This window comes from Gorilla gorilla, chromosome 5, assembly GCF_029281585.2.
Source record: "Gorilla gorilla gorilla isolate KB3781 chromosome 5, NHGRI_mGorGor1-v2.1_pri, whole genome shotgun sequence".
Taxonomy (NCBI): Eukaryota; Metazoa; Chordata; class Mammalia; order Primates; family Hominidae; genus Gorilla; species Gorilla gorilla.
Genome location: NC_073229.2, coordinates 33,196,223 through 33,213,574, shown reverse-complemented (window position 1 = coordinate 33,213,574; position 17,352 = coordinate 33,196,223). Strand labels below are relative to the sequence as shown.

Sequence of the window (17,352 nt, the reverse complement as noted above, 5' to 3'; positions counted from 1 at the left end):
AGAAACAAGCCCAAAGCAATCCTCCATTCTTTATGAAAAGAAACTGGTCGCCTGGAGATGATGTGTTCCTGCCATCACTCCTCCAGCCCAGTGAGAGAGAGGGGACAGACTCCCCGCCGGGATGAGGGGGTCTGTCTGCACCCATACCACCCTGAATGCACCCAGTGTCGTCTCATCATGAAAGCAAGCTCGGGGTGGGGGGGGGGGGGGGGGGCACGGCTCGATGGGAAATGAGGGGGACGGCCGCAGGCCACATGGAAACCATTAGGTTAGGCTGAAGGGGACCCAGTGGCAGGTGGGAGCAGGACTGCGGTGTGGGGGGTGGCTCTGCTCCCTGGCTGGGGGGAATCCTCTGCCCCCTGCCCGTGGATGAGAAAAGAGCTCATTCCATTCAGTCATCTTCCACAAGACAGACAAATGTCCAAAAAACTTTGTTTTTATTATTAAACCTTGTAGTACAAACCTGAAAAGTAAACAAAAAACTCGCAATAAACCACATGAAGTCTCCCTCCCAAGGGAGGGGTGCAGAGCAGCGCTAATAAATTAAATGTCAAACTGTAAGCCATAGGCAGAAGTTTACTGTCAAAAAGAGGGAAAGTACACAGCAAGGCCATAGAAACCGGACAACCACATTGGAAAACACTTGACTGTTTCTGTAATTGTTAAATATTCCAAAACAGTTCAGTCTTCTGCAACAACAACCAACAAAGTGGATCATAGGACGTTCCTGGCAGTCACCACTGGCAAGCTCAGTGCAATATGGGTAGCTACGGGATTGATGAATCCAATTATGAAACAAAGAACAGCTTGTGAAAACAGTTTCCCTTTTTTATTCCACACATACTGTACACACAACCGGAGAAGGGCAACAGCTACTCCATTATTATTTTTTTGTTGTTGTTCAGTGATGTAAGCAGCACTTATAAATGTTACAAGAAAAACCCTGTAAGCATCCAATCCAACCGATGAAGAAACTGAAATGTAAGGCTTTTCTTCATCTTGTCTTCTCACCCCCCTCCCCACCCCCCCACCGAGAAAAAGGCTCAAGTATTTAAAACAATTTACAGGCATATGTACAAAAGGGATGGGATTTTTTTTTCTTTTTTCCTTTTTGTTACAACATGAAGAGAAAAAATAGACAAGATGAACGCAAATGCATTTTCACATTCAAAAATAACTGCAGGCCTCCTAGTGGCTCTCTACATGATCATAAATGAAACAAATTTAAAAGATTAATGCTGACTTGTGAAGGTGTCAAACAAGAAGCGGTGAGATGGAGATGGAATGTTAGAAAGATTGCACATCGATGACAAAGAAGCACTTACGGCTTCCATCACTTTTTTTCTTTTTTTTTTTTTCTTTTTAAATCTTAAGGATGCTATTGAAGGGTTTTTTGATAAAGTAGCCAACAGCACCAAAAAATAACAGAATGGATTTCCTAATGAAATCAGGCACAGGTCTCCCTCATGTGACCCCTCCAAGGCAGGCAGTCTTTTCCGTCTTCCTCGCTCGCTTTTCTTCTTTCCTGGAACAGATGCATAGTGATGTGCTGGTGGAGAGCCCACTCGCTCCCGTCTCCTCGTTCCACCTATGGTTAGGAAACAACGTCCGCCTTCAGCTGCCACAACCGCCCAGAGAAACAAAACGGGGGTGCCCCGGCTTCCCAGATCACAAGCTCATCTGGCACACGGCAGAAGACGACAGCCAAAGCAAAGCCATTTCAAGTTTCGTGTGTGTGTGTGTGCGTGTGTGTGTCTCCTATCCCTTCTAAAAAATCTGCTCACATGACTGGTTTTTAAATTTGTTCTCCAAACTTCACCCTCTTCAAAAATGGGTTAAAAAGCCTTTTTCCCCCCAACAGTTACAAAAAAAAAAAAAAAATCAAAACAAAACAAAAAAAAGGCTTTTGTCAGCCATGGGGCAATACAAATTAATACAGCCCCTCCGGGGTTTTTAAAACAGTGACTATACGGCAGTTTCCAAAATCTGACTGCAGTATCTAGGTTTTCTAAGTACAAAAAAAAGTTCAACAGTTTAATGCTAAAACAAAATTAGTTCTCTAAAACCAGAAGAAAATCTTCTTTAGAGCTAGTGCAAAGACAGCTTGAATCCTACAGCAAGTACTCCAAACTAGAATATAATAATTACAAAAAAATATATATAAATCGACCACGGGCGTTGGCATCTTCATGATGAGCTCGAAGCACTTTTGGATGAACTGGAGGCTGACAGACGGGAGGGGGGTACGTCCACTGTCGCTCTCTTGCGGGGACCTCTTTTTGGTGTGGGTTTACTGAGACAGTTCTCAATGCTGCCGTTTTTACCAGACACTTTGCCGCAGATCTGATTGACCAGACTGATAATCTGTTCCTGTTTGGGGGTGAAAGGAAGACACAGTTAACATACCATATTAACAAGAGCTCTGTCCCTGAGAGCCATGCAGGGGCAAGTTTAGGGCAGAGGGCAGCGGTCCCCTTCACCACACCAACCAACAGCTTTTAAAATAACCCCCGAGAGGCTCAGATGCAGTGAGTCTCCCTTTCCCAGCTCCTCCTGATGCCAAACAGCAGGCACGGCCGTTTCATCCTCATCAACAACCTGGTCCACCATGCTTTGCCTGCTCATAAGGGCAGGGCTGGCAGGGGAGCCCAGAGCCCTGCCTCCACCAGAAAGCACGCAGCAAAGAGACCCAGGGGCTTTGTTACATCCTGGATGGTGACACAAATACCCAAGCTACTTGACTCACTTTAGCTACCAGCCACTGAACCTGGCCATGCAAGTAAATGCAAACACTTCTCAACCTATACATATCCTTGTAATTCACTCAGGAGAATCATTTATCTGTCGGCACCAAAAACTGTGTGTGTAACTTTCACACAGTACATCCTATAATCATCTCATTTTTAAAAACAACATGGGGAGGAGTAGCAAACGTGCATCTTATGAGCATCTCTCTGGGCCACGGGTGGCTGGAAACCATGCTGAGCCTGGCAGGAGAGGAAGCCAGCCATGGAATGAAACATCTGAGGGCCTGATCTCTAGTCCTCTGAAAAGCCCTCAAGATGAGTGTGAGAAAGTGACAGCTGGCTCCCATCACAAGTTAAAGGTGCCTTCAGAAGGCGGGGCGGTCCACACGTATCTGTAATAACACCATAGTCATGGCTGCTTGAGGTACTGATGATAAACACTGATAAAGGATAAGTGGATGAGCTGCCATAAAACCCATTTAGGCGGCTACTGCTACCTTACCATAAGGACAAGTAAGGAGGAGCCGGCAGTGTGCGGTTACAGGAGGACACCATTCCCTCCCCTGCGTGCAGCTCGACAGGTGGACAGCACCTGCCCCAGACCAGTGCTCTCACACTAGGCTTGGCGGCAGGCGGCCCAACACCCTGCTCAGCCAGCCTGCAAGGGCCAGAGACACAAATGGCTCCAAACTCCCCAGAGAGCTTCACCATCCATGAGAACCCAAGCCATGAATTCAGGGATTTGCAATCTAGGTGCACCCCCCACCCCAGCAAGGGTGGGTGTTTAAAGCAGACTGTCCCGGGTCAGCAGGCCCAGACATGGGTGATTTGTGTACTGGGCACACTGGGAGGTTGAGAAGATTTTGCAATGGTCTCTGTTTACAAGGTAGAAATTTCCTATTTAAAAGAATGGGCCAGGTGTGGTGGCTCACGCCTGTAATCCCAGCACTGTGGGAGGCTGAAGCAAGCTGATCACCTGAGGTCAGGAGTTTGAGACCAGCCTGACCAACATGGTAAAACCCTGTCTCTACTAAAAAGAAAAAATAGCCGGGTGCGTAGTGGCGGGCACCTGTAATCCCAGCTACTCCGGAAGCTGAAACAGGAGAATCGCTGGAACCCAGGAGGCGCAGGTTGCAGTGGGCCGAGATCATGCCACTGCACTCCAGCCTGGTGACAGAGCGAGACTCCGTCTTAAAAACAAAAAACAATGCACAGCGCAACAGGGGACAGAGGCACAGACATGTTTACTGAACTACTCAGCCACTACAGAGTATGCAGTTTCCAAATACCTTTGCTCCTAATTCATCAAAACCAACCGTTAGGTCTCAGACAGCCCCTGAATGCCATTCTTTTCCCAGGATCTGGTCACATCACACATCCGACTACAGAAACAGGCTGCTGGTGAGAGCACAACCCATGATTCACAGAGCGCTTTCCAGGCAGCCAGAGGAAGCCTCTCCGTGCCGCCGCCTGCACCCCCACAAGGTGCCAGAGCCATGCTCGTGCTCAGCCGCAAAGGCTTCGTTATTTGCAACTGTGCCTGGACACTTGCTGCTGAGGTGAAGGAGGGACAGCAGGTGCTTACTGCCTTCACCCAGCATGCTCTTTGAAACAAAACAGATGCAAAGAGTTCTTCTTCCAGCTCTCCGATCGTTTAGCTCAAGGCTTATCCAGTGAGACCCACCACTTGGCCCCACTGCCTGGGCCCCCAGACACACCAGGCCCCTCACAGTCATACCCGCAGCACCCACCCCACTCAGTGGCCTCAAATGTGCAATGACCACAATGTGGCGACCTTCCTCGTAACCAGCCTCATCAGAGTCTGTGGGAAGCACACGTGGGGAAGGCGGGCAGAGCAGGGGAGAGGCACTGCTGCCAGGAGTTCCGCCACTCAGAGCAGCCCCCAGCTGCACAGGCTGTGTGTTATGACCCCCCTCTCCAGAAGAGCGTGGCACCTGCAGGAAGGCACCGGGATTTCACATCATGGGGCCTGTCCTGCCCCAGTGTCCGCAGATACTTCCAGCTCTCTCAGCCTGAAGGAGCTGGCGTCGAGTTAGTGCAGATTGGAGAGGCCACTGCCAACCATCCCACTGTGCCTGGGACAGGTCACAAAAAAGGGTCTGGGTCTAAACCACAGTGGTGCAGCCCCGGGAAAGCCAGGGGGGCTGCAGGAAGAGCCTCAGCCCTGTTAAGAGCCCATCTCTCAAATCCAAATGCCCGTGCAGGAACCCCGCTCCCCCTGGGATCCTAACATGCGGCCTGAATGGGTTTAGGGCCTAAGAACAGGGCACCTCAGGCCTGCAGAGCCCTGACTACCCGCCAGGCACAGAACTGCCAGGCCGGAGTGCCTACATCCAGCCGGGAGCAGGGAAGGCGCCACGCTACCGCCCTGCCCTACCCCGCGGGCAGGGACTGACCTCATCGTAGCGGTACATCAACTTCAGCCCTCGGCAGGACTTTTGTTTCTCCACGTGGCGCAGAGCACACTCCAGACAGAACACGACGTTTTCGTTCTCTTGTACCACCTGCAAGCAAGAGCAGGACACCCGAAGGTCAGGAGGCAGCTCCACAGCGCCCTGGGAGGGTAAGGTAGGAGCACGCCCGGCCGGGCAGCCACCACACCCACTGCCCGCACCAGAGCAGCCCCAGCACCCACCACCCGGGCCAAGGGCTTTGAGGACTGGAAACGCTGGAAATGGACTAAAACAAAAACTGACCGAACACCTGGAACACGGTCTTCAACTAGGAAGGTGAGTAACTGACCACCTCTGAGTTAGACCTGGGGGTGGCCCTCAAGTCCCCTCCAGATTTCTGCTGGAGTTTCCTGGGAGAGGTTCAGTCACCACCAGGCTGGTAAAGACAGTGAGGGGCGCGTATTTCTCATCTCTTGAGTTCTGAGGGCTCCTGAGATCCTGTGTTCGAAACCACCCTAGTGCTGGAATAGATGTGGAACATGGAGGACTCCAACTTAGGCGGCCACGCGGGGAACGCACCCTTGACTTTCCAGCAGCAAAACTGGTTCTCATGGTGGTCCATGAGCGGCTCACAGTCAACAGAGCAAGCGGCGTCCAACGACCCCATGCAAACTCCCCCAAAACCCTCAACATCACAGATTCCTGACCGCTGCGACGCAGATGAGCTCACCCACCAGCCCCGGCCCCCTTGGGCGGGCTGTCCACAAAGCCCACAGCTGTCCCGCCAGTGGACGCCCTGCTGCCTGAGGCCACAGGACAGTGCTGGGACAGAGACCTTCACTGGGGGCCTGTCTAGGGTTGAGAGGGGCCGGATGAAAGGAAACAGCCACCTGGCTTCTGCGGGAGGGCTCCCATACTTCACGCTGACTCCAAGTCCTATTCTAATTCTGAGTTTGAAAATAAGGAAAAATTCAGTCTTAACACTCAAGAGGAGAAGGGTCATAGGCCTTTCTCAGAAAGCTTGACGGGAAGGACTTGTTTTCGTCTGCGGTGTTTCTAAGCAAGGAACAGAGAACACGTTGTAGGAGTGTGGGAATGCCACCTACTGACAAAAACAAGACCTTAGAGATACACGGGGCCAAGGACAGGAAGAAGAGGAAACACAGCACATTTAAATTCACAAATGTATTAGTAATCCAAGCAATGCAAACTGCCAACGTAAGTCAAACCCCAATTTTTGCCTATGGATTTATAACGGGGGTCTTTTTTTTTTTTTGAGATGGAGTCTTGCACTGTCACCTGGGCTGGAGTGCGATGGCGCGACCTCGGCTCACCGCAACCTCCACCTCCCGAGTAGCTGGGACTACAGGCGCTCACCATCGTGCACGGCTAATTTTTTCTATTTTTAGTAGAGATGGTGTTTCACCATGTTGGCCAGGCTGTGACTGGCCCGCCTCAGCCTCCCAAAGTGCTGGGATTACAAGCATAAGCCACCGTGCCTGGTTTTTGTTTTTTTGTTTTTTTTTTAAAGAGACAGGTTGTCACTCTGTCACCCAGGCTGGAGTACAGTGGTGCGATCATGGCTCACTGTAGCCTTGAACTTCTGGGCTCAAGTGATACCTCTGCCACCACACCCAGTTAATTTTTTGTATTTTTTGTAGAGATTAGTCTCCCTCTGTCACCCAGGCTGGTCTCGCACTCCTGGCCTCGAGTGATCTGCCCACCGTTGCCTCCCGAAGCACTGGGATTGGCCTACCATGCCCGGCCTCACAATACATTCTTCTTAAAATAACTTTCAGGCTGACAGGAAATGCCAGGTGACAACTCTGAAGTTTCTGAAGGATGCCTTGAAAATGAGGCCACCTGGTGCCACCTCACAGGGACAGACCAGCTTCACCCCCAGGTGTAACTACCATACAGCCCTCAGTGCATGGAAATGAATAGCGTGTTCCAGCAAGAGGATGGACAGCTGGGCGCAGTGGCCCATGCCTATAATCCTGGGGCTCTGGGAGGCTGAAGTAGGCAGCCTATGGGTAACAGCAAAACCCCATCTCTACCAAAAAAAAAAAAAAAAAAAGTTAACCAGGCGTGGTGGTACACCTGCTGTTCCAGCTACTCAGGAGGCTGAGGTGGGAGGATGACCAGGAGGCTGAGGCTACAGTGAGACAGGATCACAGCACTGCATTCCATCCTAGGCAACAGAGAGAGACTGTCTCAAACAAAAATAAAACAAAAAAAAAAAAAAAGAAAAGAACAGAGAGAGAGCACACCAAGCTATGCAGCTTTTATCAGTGATGTTTATAAGATACTTTGAAGATCTGGGAAAATGCTTATCATCATTTTCTTTTAAGAACCAAATGGCTCTAGGTAATACATTTTGAGAAGTCTGGGGGAAAAAACCAGACAGAAGGAAATCTACAGGACAGGAGGCAGGGCGGTCACGGACTGCATTTGTCCCCCATCAAATGCAAACGTTGAACCTCCAGGATCTCAGCTGTGACTGCAGTTGGGGGTAGGGCCTCTAAAGAGGTAAATCAGCTCAAATGAGGCCATGAGGGTGGGCCTATCTGATACAATGTGATTTGCGTCCTTAGGTAAGGAGGAGATGAGGACACACCGAGTTTTTAGCTCTTTCAAATGTTACAAAGCCCTGATCTGACGATCTGACTCATCCGGGAGAGGCTGTGTCCTCCCTCTTCTACAGGGCACGCAAGGACTTGGGGTGAGACGGCATGACACAGTCACACTGGGAGGCCAAGGAGAGTCGACCCGGGTCTCAGTCCTGGCCCACCATGGACAAGCAGAGGGACGTGGAGGCACTGGCCTCTCAGTGAGTGTGCAGCCGAAGGGGGCACCTGTGGGACACAGGCACCACACAGCATATGGGGTGGGCACCTCCTAAGCTAGGCTTGTGTACTGGAGATGTGAGGCACTGTGGGAAGGGATGAGGCCCGAGGAGGCAGGTCAGGCCCTTCGGGCGTGCTCTCTGTTCCAGGCTAAGGTGTGTAGTGCCGTGGAGCCATCTGCAGTGCCAGCTGGGTGTCCCTACCCAGAGTGTGTCAGGGCAGCTGCCTGGTGAGAGGTCAAGGGGAGATTGGAAGAAGCATGGCGAGGGCCACAGCCATCCAGTCGCCATGGAAGGGCTTTTCTGAGCCCATCTCTGGCCTGGAACAGGGGTGAGCAGGGGGAGGAGGTGTTTGTTATTAACCCCAAAGCTGAGGCAGGCAGGTGGGCACGAGGAAGCCAGCAGGGCACAGTCGAGAAGGCAAGAGGAATGCAGCCTGCTGTAGCCTGGAGTGGCTGTGCCAGAAAAGCATCTCCGATCCCAGATGGGACAGGGGGAACATCAGCTTTCACCAAGGATAGATTCTGAAGTCCTCGGGGGCTGAGGCAGATCATGTAGCTGAGCAGAACCAGGAAGCCAAGAACAGAGCCAAAGGGCAGAGGCCATGGGCCCAGGTGCACCAGGCACAGGCCACAGGGAATGGCAGACGCTGCCCAGTACTGGAAACCCGCCCCTCACCGCCTCAGAAAGAATGGGTAAGAGCAGAGTGCGTGGGGGCTGGAGTGACAAAGTAGGGCGGAGAGGGAGGCCACCTGCTCCCCAGGGAGGAAGGAGGCACTGCAGGACCGAGGGAGGGCCACGCGTGGGCAGAACAGAGGGACAGCCTCTGTGTGGCCTGGTCACTGTGGGTGAGGCAGCCACCTCCGGTGGCCAGAAGCTCCGCCGAGGTCCCACAGCCGGCTCCAGAGATGGGAGCACAGCAGGTCTCCTGGGCAGAGAGCGCCCTCCCTCTTCTGGGGGCAACCCCGGAGCTCTCAGGCCAAGCACTACATGCGAGGGCGCCGGCAGGGCCAGGTGAGCTCACCATGGACAGGTAGCACAGGTGCTGGCAGATCTGACACCTCCTCTCCGACGTCTCCAACTGCAGCCACTTTCGAGGCTTTTTCTTCCCGTCCGCCACCGTGCTGCTGCCGTCGTGGCTGCCATAGCGTGCGGAGGAGTGGAGGCCAGCCTCGAACAGCTGCCTGCGCTGCCGCAGCTCTGTATCCCTGCCAGACACGGGAGCCGGCCTGCACCTTTAGTGATGGCCTGCCATGCTCACCAGCAGAGGGGACACACGCACCCCACACCGGCCTCCCTCCAGACACACCCTCCTGTCAGGAAGTGAGGCCTGCTCGGGGGGCGAGCCCCCGAAGGGCAGCCGGGTCCAGCTCTCTGGCGTGGGCTCTGGGGGTCTGTTACCTGAGCTCATCCAGGAGGGCTGAGATGGTACTGAGAGTGGGGCCGTTTTCTTTTTTTGCTTCTGCTTGTGCAATCTGGTAGAGTAACTTCTCCATGGAGAATGGCTTAGCTATATGGCGACGCTTCATTTCCTGAAAGAGGAGTCACATCCCTTTAGGGTGGATTTTCATTACTAGGCAGCTGTCAAGGTTTTTCTTGGTGGAGAGGGCAGGCAGGCTGTCTGAATTTCTAAATCTTGAATTGCATTTAGATTAAAAACTCTTCAAAACTTTGCCTCCCTGTGAGAAAGGCACCACATACCAGGAAAAGTCATAGCACTTCGCCGCTACCCAGAGGCAGCTGCCACTCCCTCACAATGGGTGGAGGTTCTCTGTCCATTCTAAGCAATTACCTTGAGCATCTTCAGCAGTTTTCCAATACTGGAGGGGTCTGTCAGTAACGGTCTGATCAAAACTCTTTGTGATACAAACAAATCCCTAACAACTTTTCATTCCTAGAAGACCTTTCAACCACCTCTTAAGAATTTCAAAGACATATTCCAAAAGGAACTATTGACAAATAGACACGCACACGCAGGGATGCTTCTGTGTGCGCTCACGCATGGCACTCACAGGGATGCAGGGGCAGCAAGCGGGAGGAGGCCGGCTCTGCTCACCTTGGCGGTCTCAAAGCCCATACTTGTCCACTGGGTGGTAGCAAAGTGCACGGTTTCAGACACGCTGTACCCACAGCACACTTTGGACACAAAGGATCCCGGGAAGCAGACGACAAACTGGCCACTCTGCTGCACGGTCCTGTGCACCTTGATCCCCTCTTTGCACAGCACCTCCGGGGAGATCTGGGGAGACAGGGCCAGGCTGAGGCACCCCTTCCTGTGCGCAGGGACACCTGCAGTCTTCAGGTGACGTATGCGCACCCTAAGAGGCCTGCTCTCAATGAGATAAGATTGTTTTATGTGGAAAATAAAAAGACGTCATTCATAACACAAGGAGGAGCTTCTAAACTGCACTGGTCCAAGAGTGATGACAGGTTCATGCACAGCTGAGGACATGATGACCACACAGGCCCCTCTGTCCCCACCTGGCAATGCCAGGGCTGGAAACGGGACAAGGTTACACAACCAGGAGGCTGCCGGGCTCATCTCCAGAGCCAAGTAGGCCACAGGCCCACAGGCTGGGCTTACAAAGGAGTCCCCCGTCCATCTCTTCTCTAAGATGGACAGGCGGGACCGGCAGGGTCAGCAGAGGCCAGAGAAGCTGGTCAGAACTCAGCTCAAAGCAGCACTTCCCAGGAACTCACCAGCCCCATGACTTCCTGAAAACAGGTGAAGAAGCCTTTGTGTCATTCCTCTCACATGTCCAGAAGGTAGGAGCGGCGGGCACAAGAAATCCCAGGGCCCACAGCAGCCCACAACACAAACAAGCCCCAAAACAGATGCAAAGGCCGTGCAAAACCCCAGCACCCTGTGCAATCTAATGGAAGGTCAGTTTGGCTTTTGTGTCAGAGGACCTTTCCCTGTGCACCCTGGGGATTTGTTTTGCTGTGTCCTCATTGCCTTTGAAAGGCAGGCTCGTGGGAAACCATGTTCAAGTGCCTAGGAGGTCCTACAGCTCCCTGCTGGAGGCGGTGGCTGAGTGGACGCACCATGACGTTGCTTTCCAGCATCTGCAGCCCTGGGGTGCCATTGGCTTGCAGCAGGGTGTGGACCACGTCTTCCAGCTTGTTCTCCTCCTCAGCAGGAATGCAATACCTGGGTCATTGAAAGACATAAGAGACAAGCAGAGACTTGACAAGGGCCTCCTGCATGTACTGGGCCACCCCCGTCACCCTCAGGGACCCGAGCACACATGGGAGAGGCTCTGCTCCACGCCGGCAGGGATGGCGCACTGGCCTGGCTGGGTGCCTGGTCACCGCTGGCTCCCATTTCCCATGGCAGCAGTGCCACGTCCACCTAGCGCACAGCCAAACCGCAGTGCATCCGCGTTGCGAGATGCTCATCTTTTATGCAGATCTGACCCACCTGGTGAGCCAAAAAGCCTTCAAACCACAAACAGATGTTCAGAAACCCCTAGAAATCAGAACCAGACACACTGCGGCCTCCACGAGCCTCTTCTGAGGCTCCAGCACTGCACCCTCCTTCTGTTAACAGAGGCCACTGCAGGAGCAGCACCTGACAATGTCCTCACAAGGAATACGTGGCTCCCTTGGCCCTCCAGACAGGAACAGTAAACCTTGCCCTCTACAAATGCACAGAGTTGGGGAAGGAGCCAGGCTCATGCACATGTGCCACCTCAAGGCCAACTCCTTTGCAGGTGCTGTGGTGAAGTGGGGGTCAGGGGATAGCTAGGGGCCCCCAACTCTGCTCCCCACTGGAGAGTTTTATGTGTTAGGACCCAGCCTACCCGGCATCAGGCACATACAGCAAGACACACAGGAGGATCAAGGGCTCATAGGCCTCTGTCAGAGGGTGGCCTGGGGCAGTGGTGGCTCACAGACCCTCCAGGGTATAACCATGGCAGGGGTCCTCAAGTGTAAGAAAAGGTGGGAGGTACAGGTAGAAAGTAACCTACACGGCCTCCTCACGGCAATCACAGGGAGGGGAGGAGGTTTTGCCCATGTCCTTGGAGCCCACCAGGGCCACGCTTCCACTCACAACGTGTGACGCCCCTGGTGTCAGGCTCACAGCATGAATGAGGGGGATGTGAGGGGAGGCCCCCCGCAAGGCAGGGGTGCAGGGATGGCTGCCCTGCCCCTGGGTGTCTCAGGCTGTCTGAGGGGCTCCTCCCCAGGCAAGAGGAGGACATCAGTGTGGAGAGGGGCCTGACAGGTCTTCAGGATGCTAAGCCAGTGAAGCCATCAACCACCATTAAACACAAAGACGCGGGCCAGCAGCTCAGGGCAACACCGCCAGCCCCTCCCCACAGCCCCCGCCCCCCAGGTCCAGGCGGGCAGCAACTCTGCAGCCCCTACGTGTCTGTGACGAAAGCATTTCTCTCTGAGGCCAAATCCTGGTTTCAGTTGCTCAGTGAAGGAAGTATTTTTTTTTAATGCTCATGTTATTTTCAATGCCAACATATTCTGTTACTGATTGGTAATTTAAATACAGGGTTTCTAACCTAAATCACATGTTTTAAGAAAAACTACACACCATCATGTTCTCTGATCCTATCCCTGCCTTTTCTTTCTCTCCTATCAATGAGGTTCCAGGAGTGAGTCTTCAAAAAGCCCACACAGGGTATCACATTTTGCTATCTGTGACTCAACGTCAAGCCATAAGCAAACCCACACGGAAGAAACTCGGGCCTGAGGTCACTGGCCTGGGGATGACCCCAGAACACAGGCCATGCCACAGCCAGTGTAACTCCTCCACAGGGAATGGCCACGCTCTTCTTCCAGAGGCAAAGGCACCTCTCAGAATAGTCCTGGCTGTCCCCTCCCCAGCTGGTGGCCTGGCCCGGCTAAGCCCCAAGGCTCCTGTCAGTCCCTGCTCCACAGGCAACGCCCTGGGCTTCCCGGGCCCATCACTCTGGACCCACTGCAGGACACCATGATCACCGTCCACGGCACACAGACCCACGTGGGAAGGGAGGGCTCCCTCATGTCCACAGCACCACTCACCAGAAAAGCCAAAATGAGGAGGCTGCAGCCGACGCTGGCTCCAAAGAGGGAGAACACGAGTCCTAAGACTTTGTTTATTTTAATTAAGAATGTTTAATCACCCCATTAGGGCAATAAACACAGTCAGCATGGCATGAACAGCATGGCATGAACGGCATGCCGGTAAACGATCAGACGACAAGACATCTGATTATTTGTAGTCATTTCCCATCTGCCGCTGTAAACAAAGACACCAAAGAGTCCAGCCTCGATCAGGGATGGGTGCAGTGAGGGTCAGGATTACAGGCGGGGACCCAGCCTCGATCAGGGATGGGTGCAGTGAGGGTCAGGATTACAGGCGGGGACCCAGCCTCGATCAGGGATGGCTACAGTGAGAGTCAGATTACAGGCGGGGACCCAGAACACCTCGCCAGGCAACAGACTCCACAGGGTACATGACGCGCATGTCTCCACACGGCAGGAACGAGATTCCCAAGTCAACTCTACTCCCCACAGCCACCGATAGATGAGGAAACACTGGCTCTACAGAGAGGCTGAAAATAACCAATCGTGAAATACCACGGTTTATATTCAGTTAATAGAGGGCTGATGACACGGTCACTACTACTGGTTAACTTCGTGTGGCACTTTTACTACTGTTCCTTAACCCTAAGGTGAAAATAACTCTTGGAAATCCACAAGAAAAAGTGACTAATCCGTAACAGAACAAAAGAAAGAAAACAAAACACAAACAGACGTAAGTAGGTAACTCTTAGGGAACTGAAGGAACTGGGGGAACTTAAATGGCCACTGAGCATATGAAACGATTCGCTCATCATCAGACAGTGCTACAGCATTCTCCAGCACCCCAACTCTTCCAACAGGTAGGTGATCCCAGGCCCAGGCTTCGGCAGGGAACGCAGGACAGGCCTGAACACCGAGAAGCAAGTTCTCAAGCACGTGGAACCACCTGGACAAGAGGTTACCCGCAGGCCCCACTTCATGTGGTAATAGTAGTTTCTGCGGTCCCTCCCTTCCCGCCCGGGGCCGGTACTCACCAAATGCAGTCAGCACCAGTGTGTAAGTAGTCAATGTATGGAAGGTGATTTTGGTCTCGAGACCAGCATGAGGTAGAAAAGACCATGCCAATATTTAGCCAGGGAATAGTCACTCCTAAAACAGAAAGAGTGAAAAAGGCATTTTTAAAAGCTAGGCAACAAGGTCTCAAAGGAACAGTAAGTAAAAATCTCTTTCTTCTGCTAAAACAAGAAGGAAAAGAAATGGGACTCAAAGCCAGACAAAAGACAGTGAGCAGAAGGTACCTACTCCTTCCTGCTTGCTCTACAGAAGTGGGAGAATATGAACACCGCTTCAAAACATCAGGAGCACGTCGGCCTCATGAGGGAGGTGGCCGCAGGAACCTGACCTGGTGAGGAATGCCGAGGAACCGGCCGCCCACGGGCCGAAGCCCCCAAGCCTCAAGGCTGAGGACCAGAGGCGCCAAACCCAAAAACCCCCATCAGGGCCAGAGGCAGAAAGCAAGAAAGCCGCTTTGTTGGTAAGGCCTCTGAGCAGGGTGAGTAGGGCACAGGGCTCCTCGGCTCAGCTCAGAAATGAGTCAGGTTCCAGGACCTGGACAGGTTCCTAGCCACTTTCGCCAAGGCCTGGGCCTTCACATTCATGGTGACCACAACCTCCATGACCCCTTGGCTTTCCCTAAAGTTTGCAAAGCATCCATCCATCCCTTACGAGCCTACTGACCATCCTGAGAATTCATGATTTCAAGCCTGCAGTAGCCTTAAGGAATTGTGACTTCAGCTTTGAAAGCAGCAATTTCAAGGTTCAAAGTTGGCCCCTAAGCTTCTGCCAGCTCCACTCTGCCATGCGGTTCACCTTTCCACCTTTTCTACTGACTTCACCAATCATTATGTTACTCCTTTCTTTTCTAAAAATCAATTTTCACTGTATGTCCTGTAAGCCTGAAGACGCCATCCCTCCCTGGCAGTGCTTAGAAGGGATTTCCCAGCCCTGGTTCTCAGCAAGTAAGACTCATGGACACAGCTGCCACACGCAGGCGGCCACAGTCAGGCTTACCAGGCACAGCACCGAGGTGACGCAGGATGGACCCTGTGTTATTGGGGAGGACGGTGAGGTTCCATCCATGCCTGCAAAGGGGAAGACGAGGGACGTTACAAACTGGCGGGGAAAGGATGCAGTCACATCCCCAAGAACCTGGAAGAGAGAATCCCAGGTTACCTCGAAAAGGGTTCTGATTTTCCTACTGGGAATCCGCTGCCGTGAGTGTTGGTGTCCACCTTGCCGCAGTGCACTGCCACGTGGCAGTCCTTCTCTTCCACTAGCCTCCAGTACTCTTGCTGCAGAGAACAGGAAAGGGCTGGTCAGCACCCCTAAGGTGCTGCAGCCACAGAGCACAGTTCAACCCAACAAAACTGGGACACGAATGCCTGGTGCACACACCCCTCAGAACAGACGCTCTCTTTGCAGAGTGTCTCCAGCAGGACGCTAATGCAGAAAGCAATGACAGGTCACCTCCAGGCATATCCTCAGCAATGCCAGAAAGCAGGGTCTCACCCATGTTATGCAGTGTTATTCCCAACAGCCAAAAGGTGAAGCCACCAAAGTATCCCATCCACAGATGGATGAACAAAATCTACTCCGTCCATACCATGGCCTATTACTCAACTTGTAAAAGGATGTCAGTTCTGACACATGCTACAACATAGATGAACCTGGAGGACATTATGCTAAGCACGGTAACCGCCAATTATAAAAAGCTTCCGAAGTGACTTTTAATATGTCCCATCTAAACAAATATGGGGGCAAAGAACGGGTCAGAACATGCTTTGACTACAGGCAAGCAGCGGTGCCCAGGCTCCCTTAGACAAGCCTCCCCACGCAGTCACCTTCCACTTTGTTCTCAGTGATCACTCCAGAAGCACTAAGTCCTCTTCCCTCGTCTCACAAGCCTTGGTAAAGCTGGAACCACATTTAGGGAAGAAGCCTAACTCATAAGCCCCCAGCATCATAGGGTCCAGTTAAGCTCAACAAAGCGCTACTAGCAACACCAAAACCACTTTCCTCGACACTGTGTGACTTCCACAAAGAGGGGGCCGACCTGGCCGAGTCAGAGCTCCGCAAATCAAGAACGAATTCCACATTAAATGACTGGATTCCCTCAACAGACTCCCTGAGTGCCCAAGCCTGCCGCGTATTTGCTGAAACTGAGGGCAACCAGGTCTGGTGCGCCCGTAAAGACATGGGAAGGGAAGCAAGGGACTGCTCCCAGGTGGTGGCCAACTCCAGGGGCTGTCCACCAGCCTTTTTTGGAATACAGAGCACAAGAAGCTAGGCAATCCAGGCCTGAAGTTTAAATTCTAGCAAATCTCCCCTTTGTGTTTAAATATTTACACAACTGCTAGAGCAAAATCCAGACTTTCAGAGGGAATTAATTCCTGAATAAGAGGCTGTAAAATGAGCTAAGTTTTCTTGTGCATCATGGATAATAAACTTCTGCACCTCTGGGGAGATGCCCACAGGACACGTGTTGTTTGGCAATAAAGGCCTCTTCCCAGGTCCAACGCTCAGCCCCAGAAAGCCAAGTGTCCTCCGCCTGACATCTCTACCACAAACGCAACGCGCGCTCTGGAAGCAGCTGCGGAAGCCACACGTGTCTTAGACCACGGTTCAGCTGACATCGTGGCTGGTGGTGGGTGAGGCAGTGGCGGCTGCAGCATGGTAATCACGACCACAGGCTGGGTGTCAGGCCACTGCGTGGCATTCAACAGCCGCACCCAGGGTACACAGTGTAGGCAGCCCCTGCACGTAAGCAGAGACCTAGGTCCTAAGATGATGAAAATGGTGTGAAAGGTAAACCTCAATTCCCCACACTAGGAAGGGAGGGGTGGGCCACAGGGCTGGACATCCTAAGCTCTGACAATTGCTATCAGGAGGTGGGGCACCAAACGCCACCCAGGGAGGGTGACCAGCCGTCCTGGTTTGAGCAGGTTTGAAGGTCACAGGTCCAAAACCTGGGCAAAACAAGATACCTGAACCCCCAGTGGTCAGCACGTATACATGGGGCAAACCAACCCTGGATTTTATTTGAAACAGGTGGCATTAAAGGGGGGAGAAAAAAAAAAAACCGCAGCAAAAGCCTGTCACACACTAAAAGATGAGGCTGTGGTCAGCAAATACCTCCTGTTCCCCGGCCGGCAGCTGCCCTGAACCAGCAATTCGGGTTTGGTTTCTTTCCCTTTCCACGACCAAGCGCTGCTGAGAGCCCACCGACGTCAGCAGCTGGAAGTTCACACGGACTCAGCTGGGCACT

The 17,352-nt window shown here is 52.6% G+C and overlaps 1 protein-coding gene across 8 annotated transcripts in view; it reads right to left on the bottom strand.

The window, feature by feature from the left end:
* Positions 1–420: 420 nt before the first annotated feature.
* JARID2 (jumonji and AT-rich interaction domain containing 2) overlaps positions 421–17,352 on the bottom strand; it is a 274,358-nt gene continuing 257,426 nt past the window's right edge. For 7 of the 8 annotated variants that reach the window (XM_055390668.2, XM_055390669.2, XM_019029679.4 and 4 more), the window contains 9 exons: positions 15,261–15,379; positions 15,099–15,169; positions 14,063–14,177; positions 11,052–11,157; positions 10,063–10,245; positions 9,408–9,538; positions 9,031–9,214; positions 5,165–5,272; positions 421–2,370 (listed from right to left, as the gene is read on the bottom strand). In XM_055390668.2, the coding sequence (XP_055246643.1) occupies positions 2,188–2,370; positions 5,165–5,272; positions 9,031–9,214; positions 9,408–9,538; positions 10,063–10,245; positions 11,052–11,157; positions 14,063–14,177; positions 15,099–15,169; positions 15,261–15,379 (1,200 nt within the window). In that variant the 3' untranslated portion in view covers positions 421–2,187. The remainder of the gene's footprint in view (positions 2,371–5,164; positions 5,273–9,030; positions 9,215–9,407; positions 9,539–10,062; positions 10,246–11,051; positions 11,158–14,062; positions 14,178–15,098; positions 15,170–15,260; positions 15,380–17,352) is intronic. The other variant, XM_063707359.1, reaches the window with a different exon arrangement.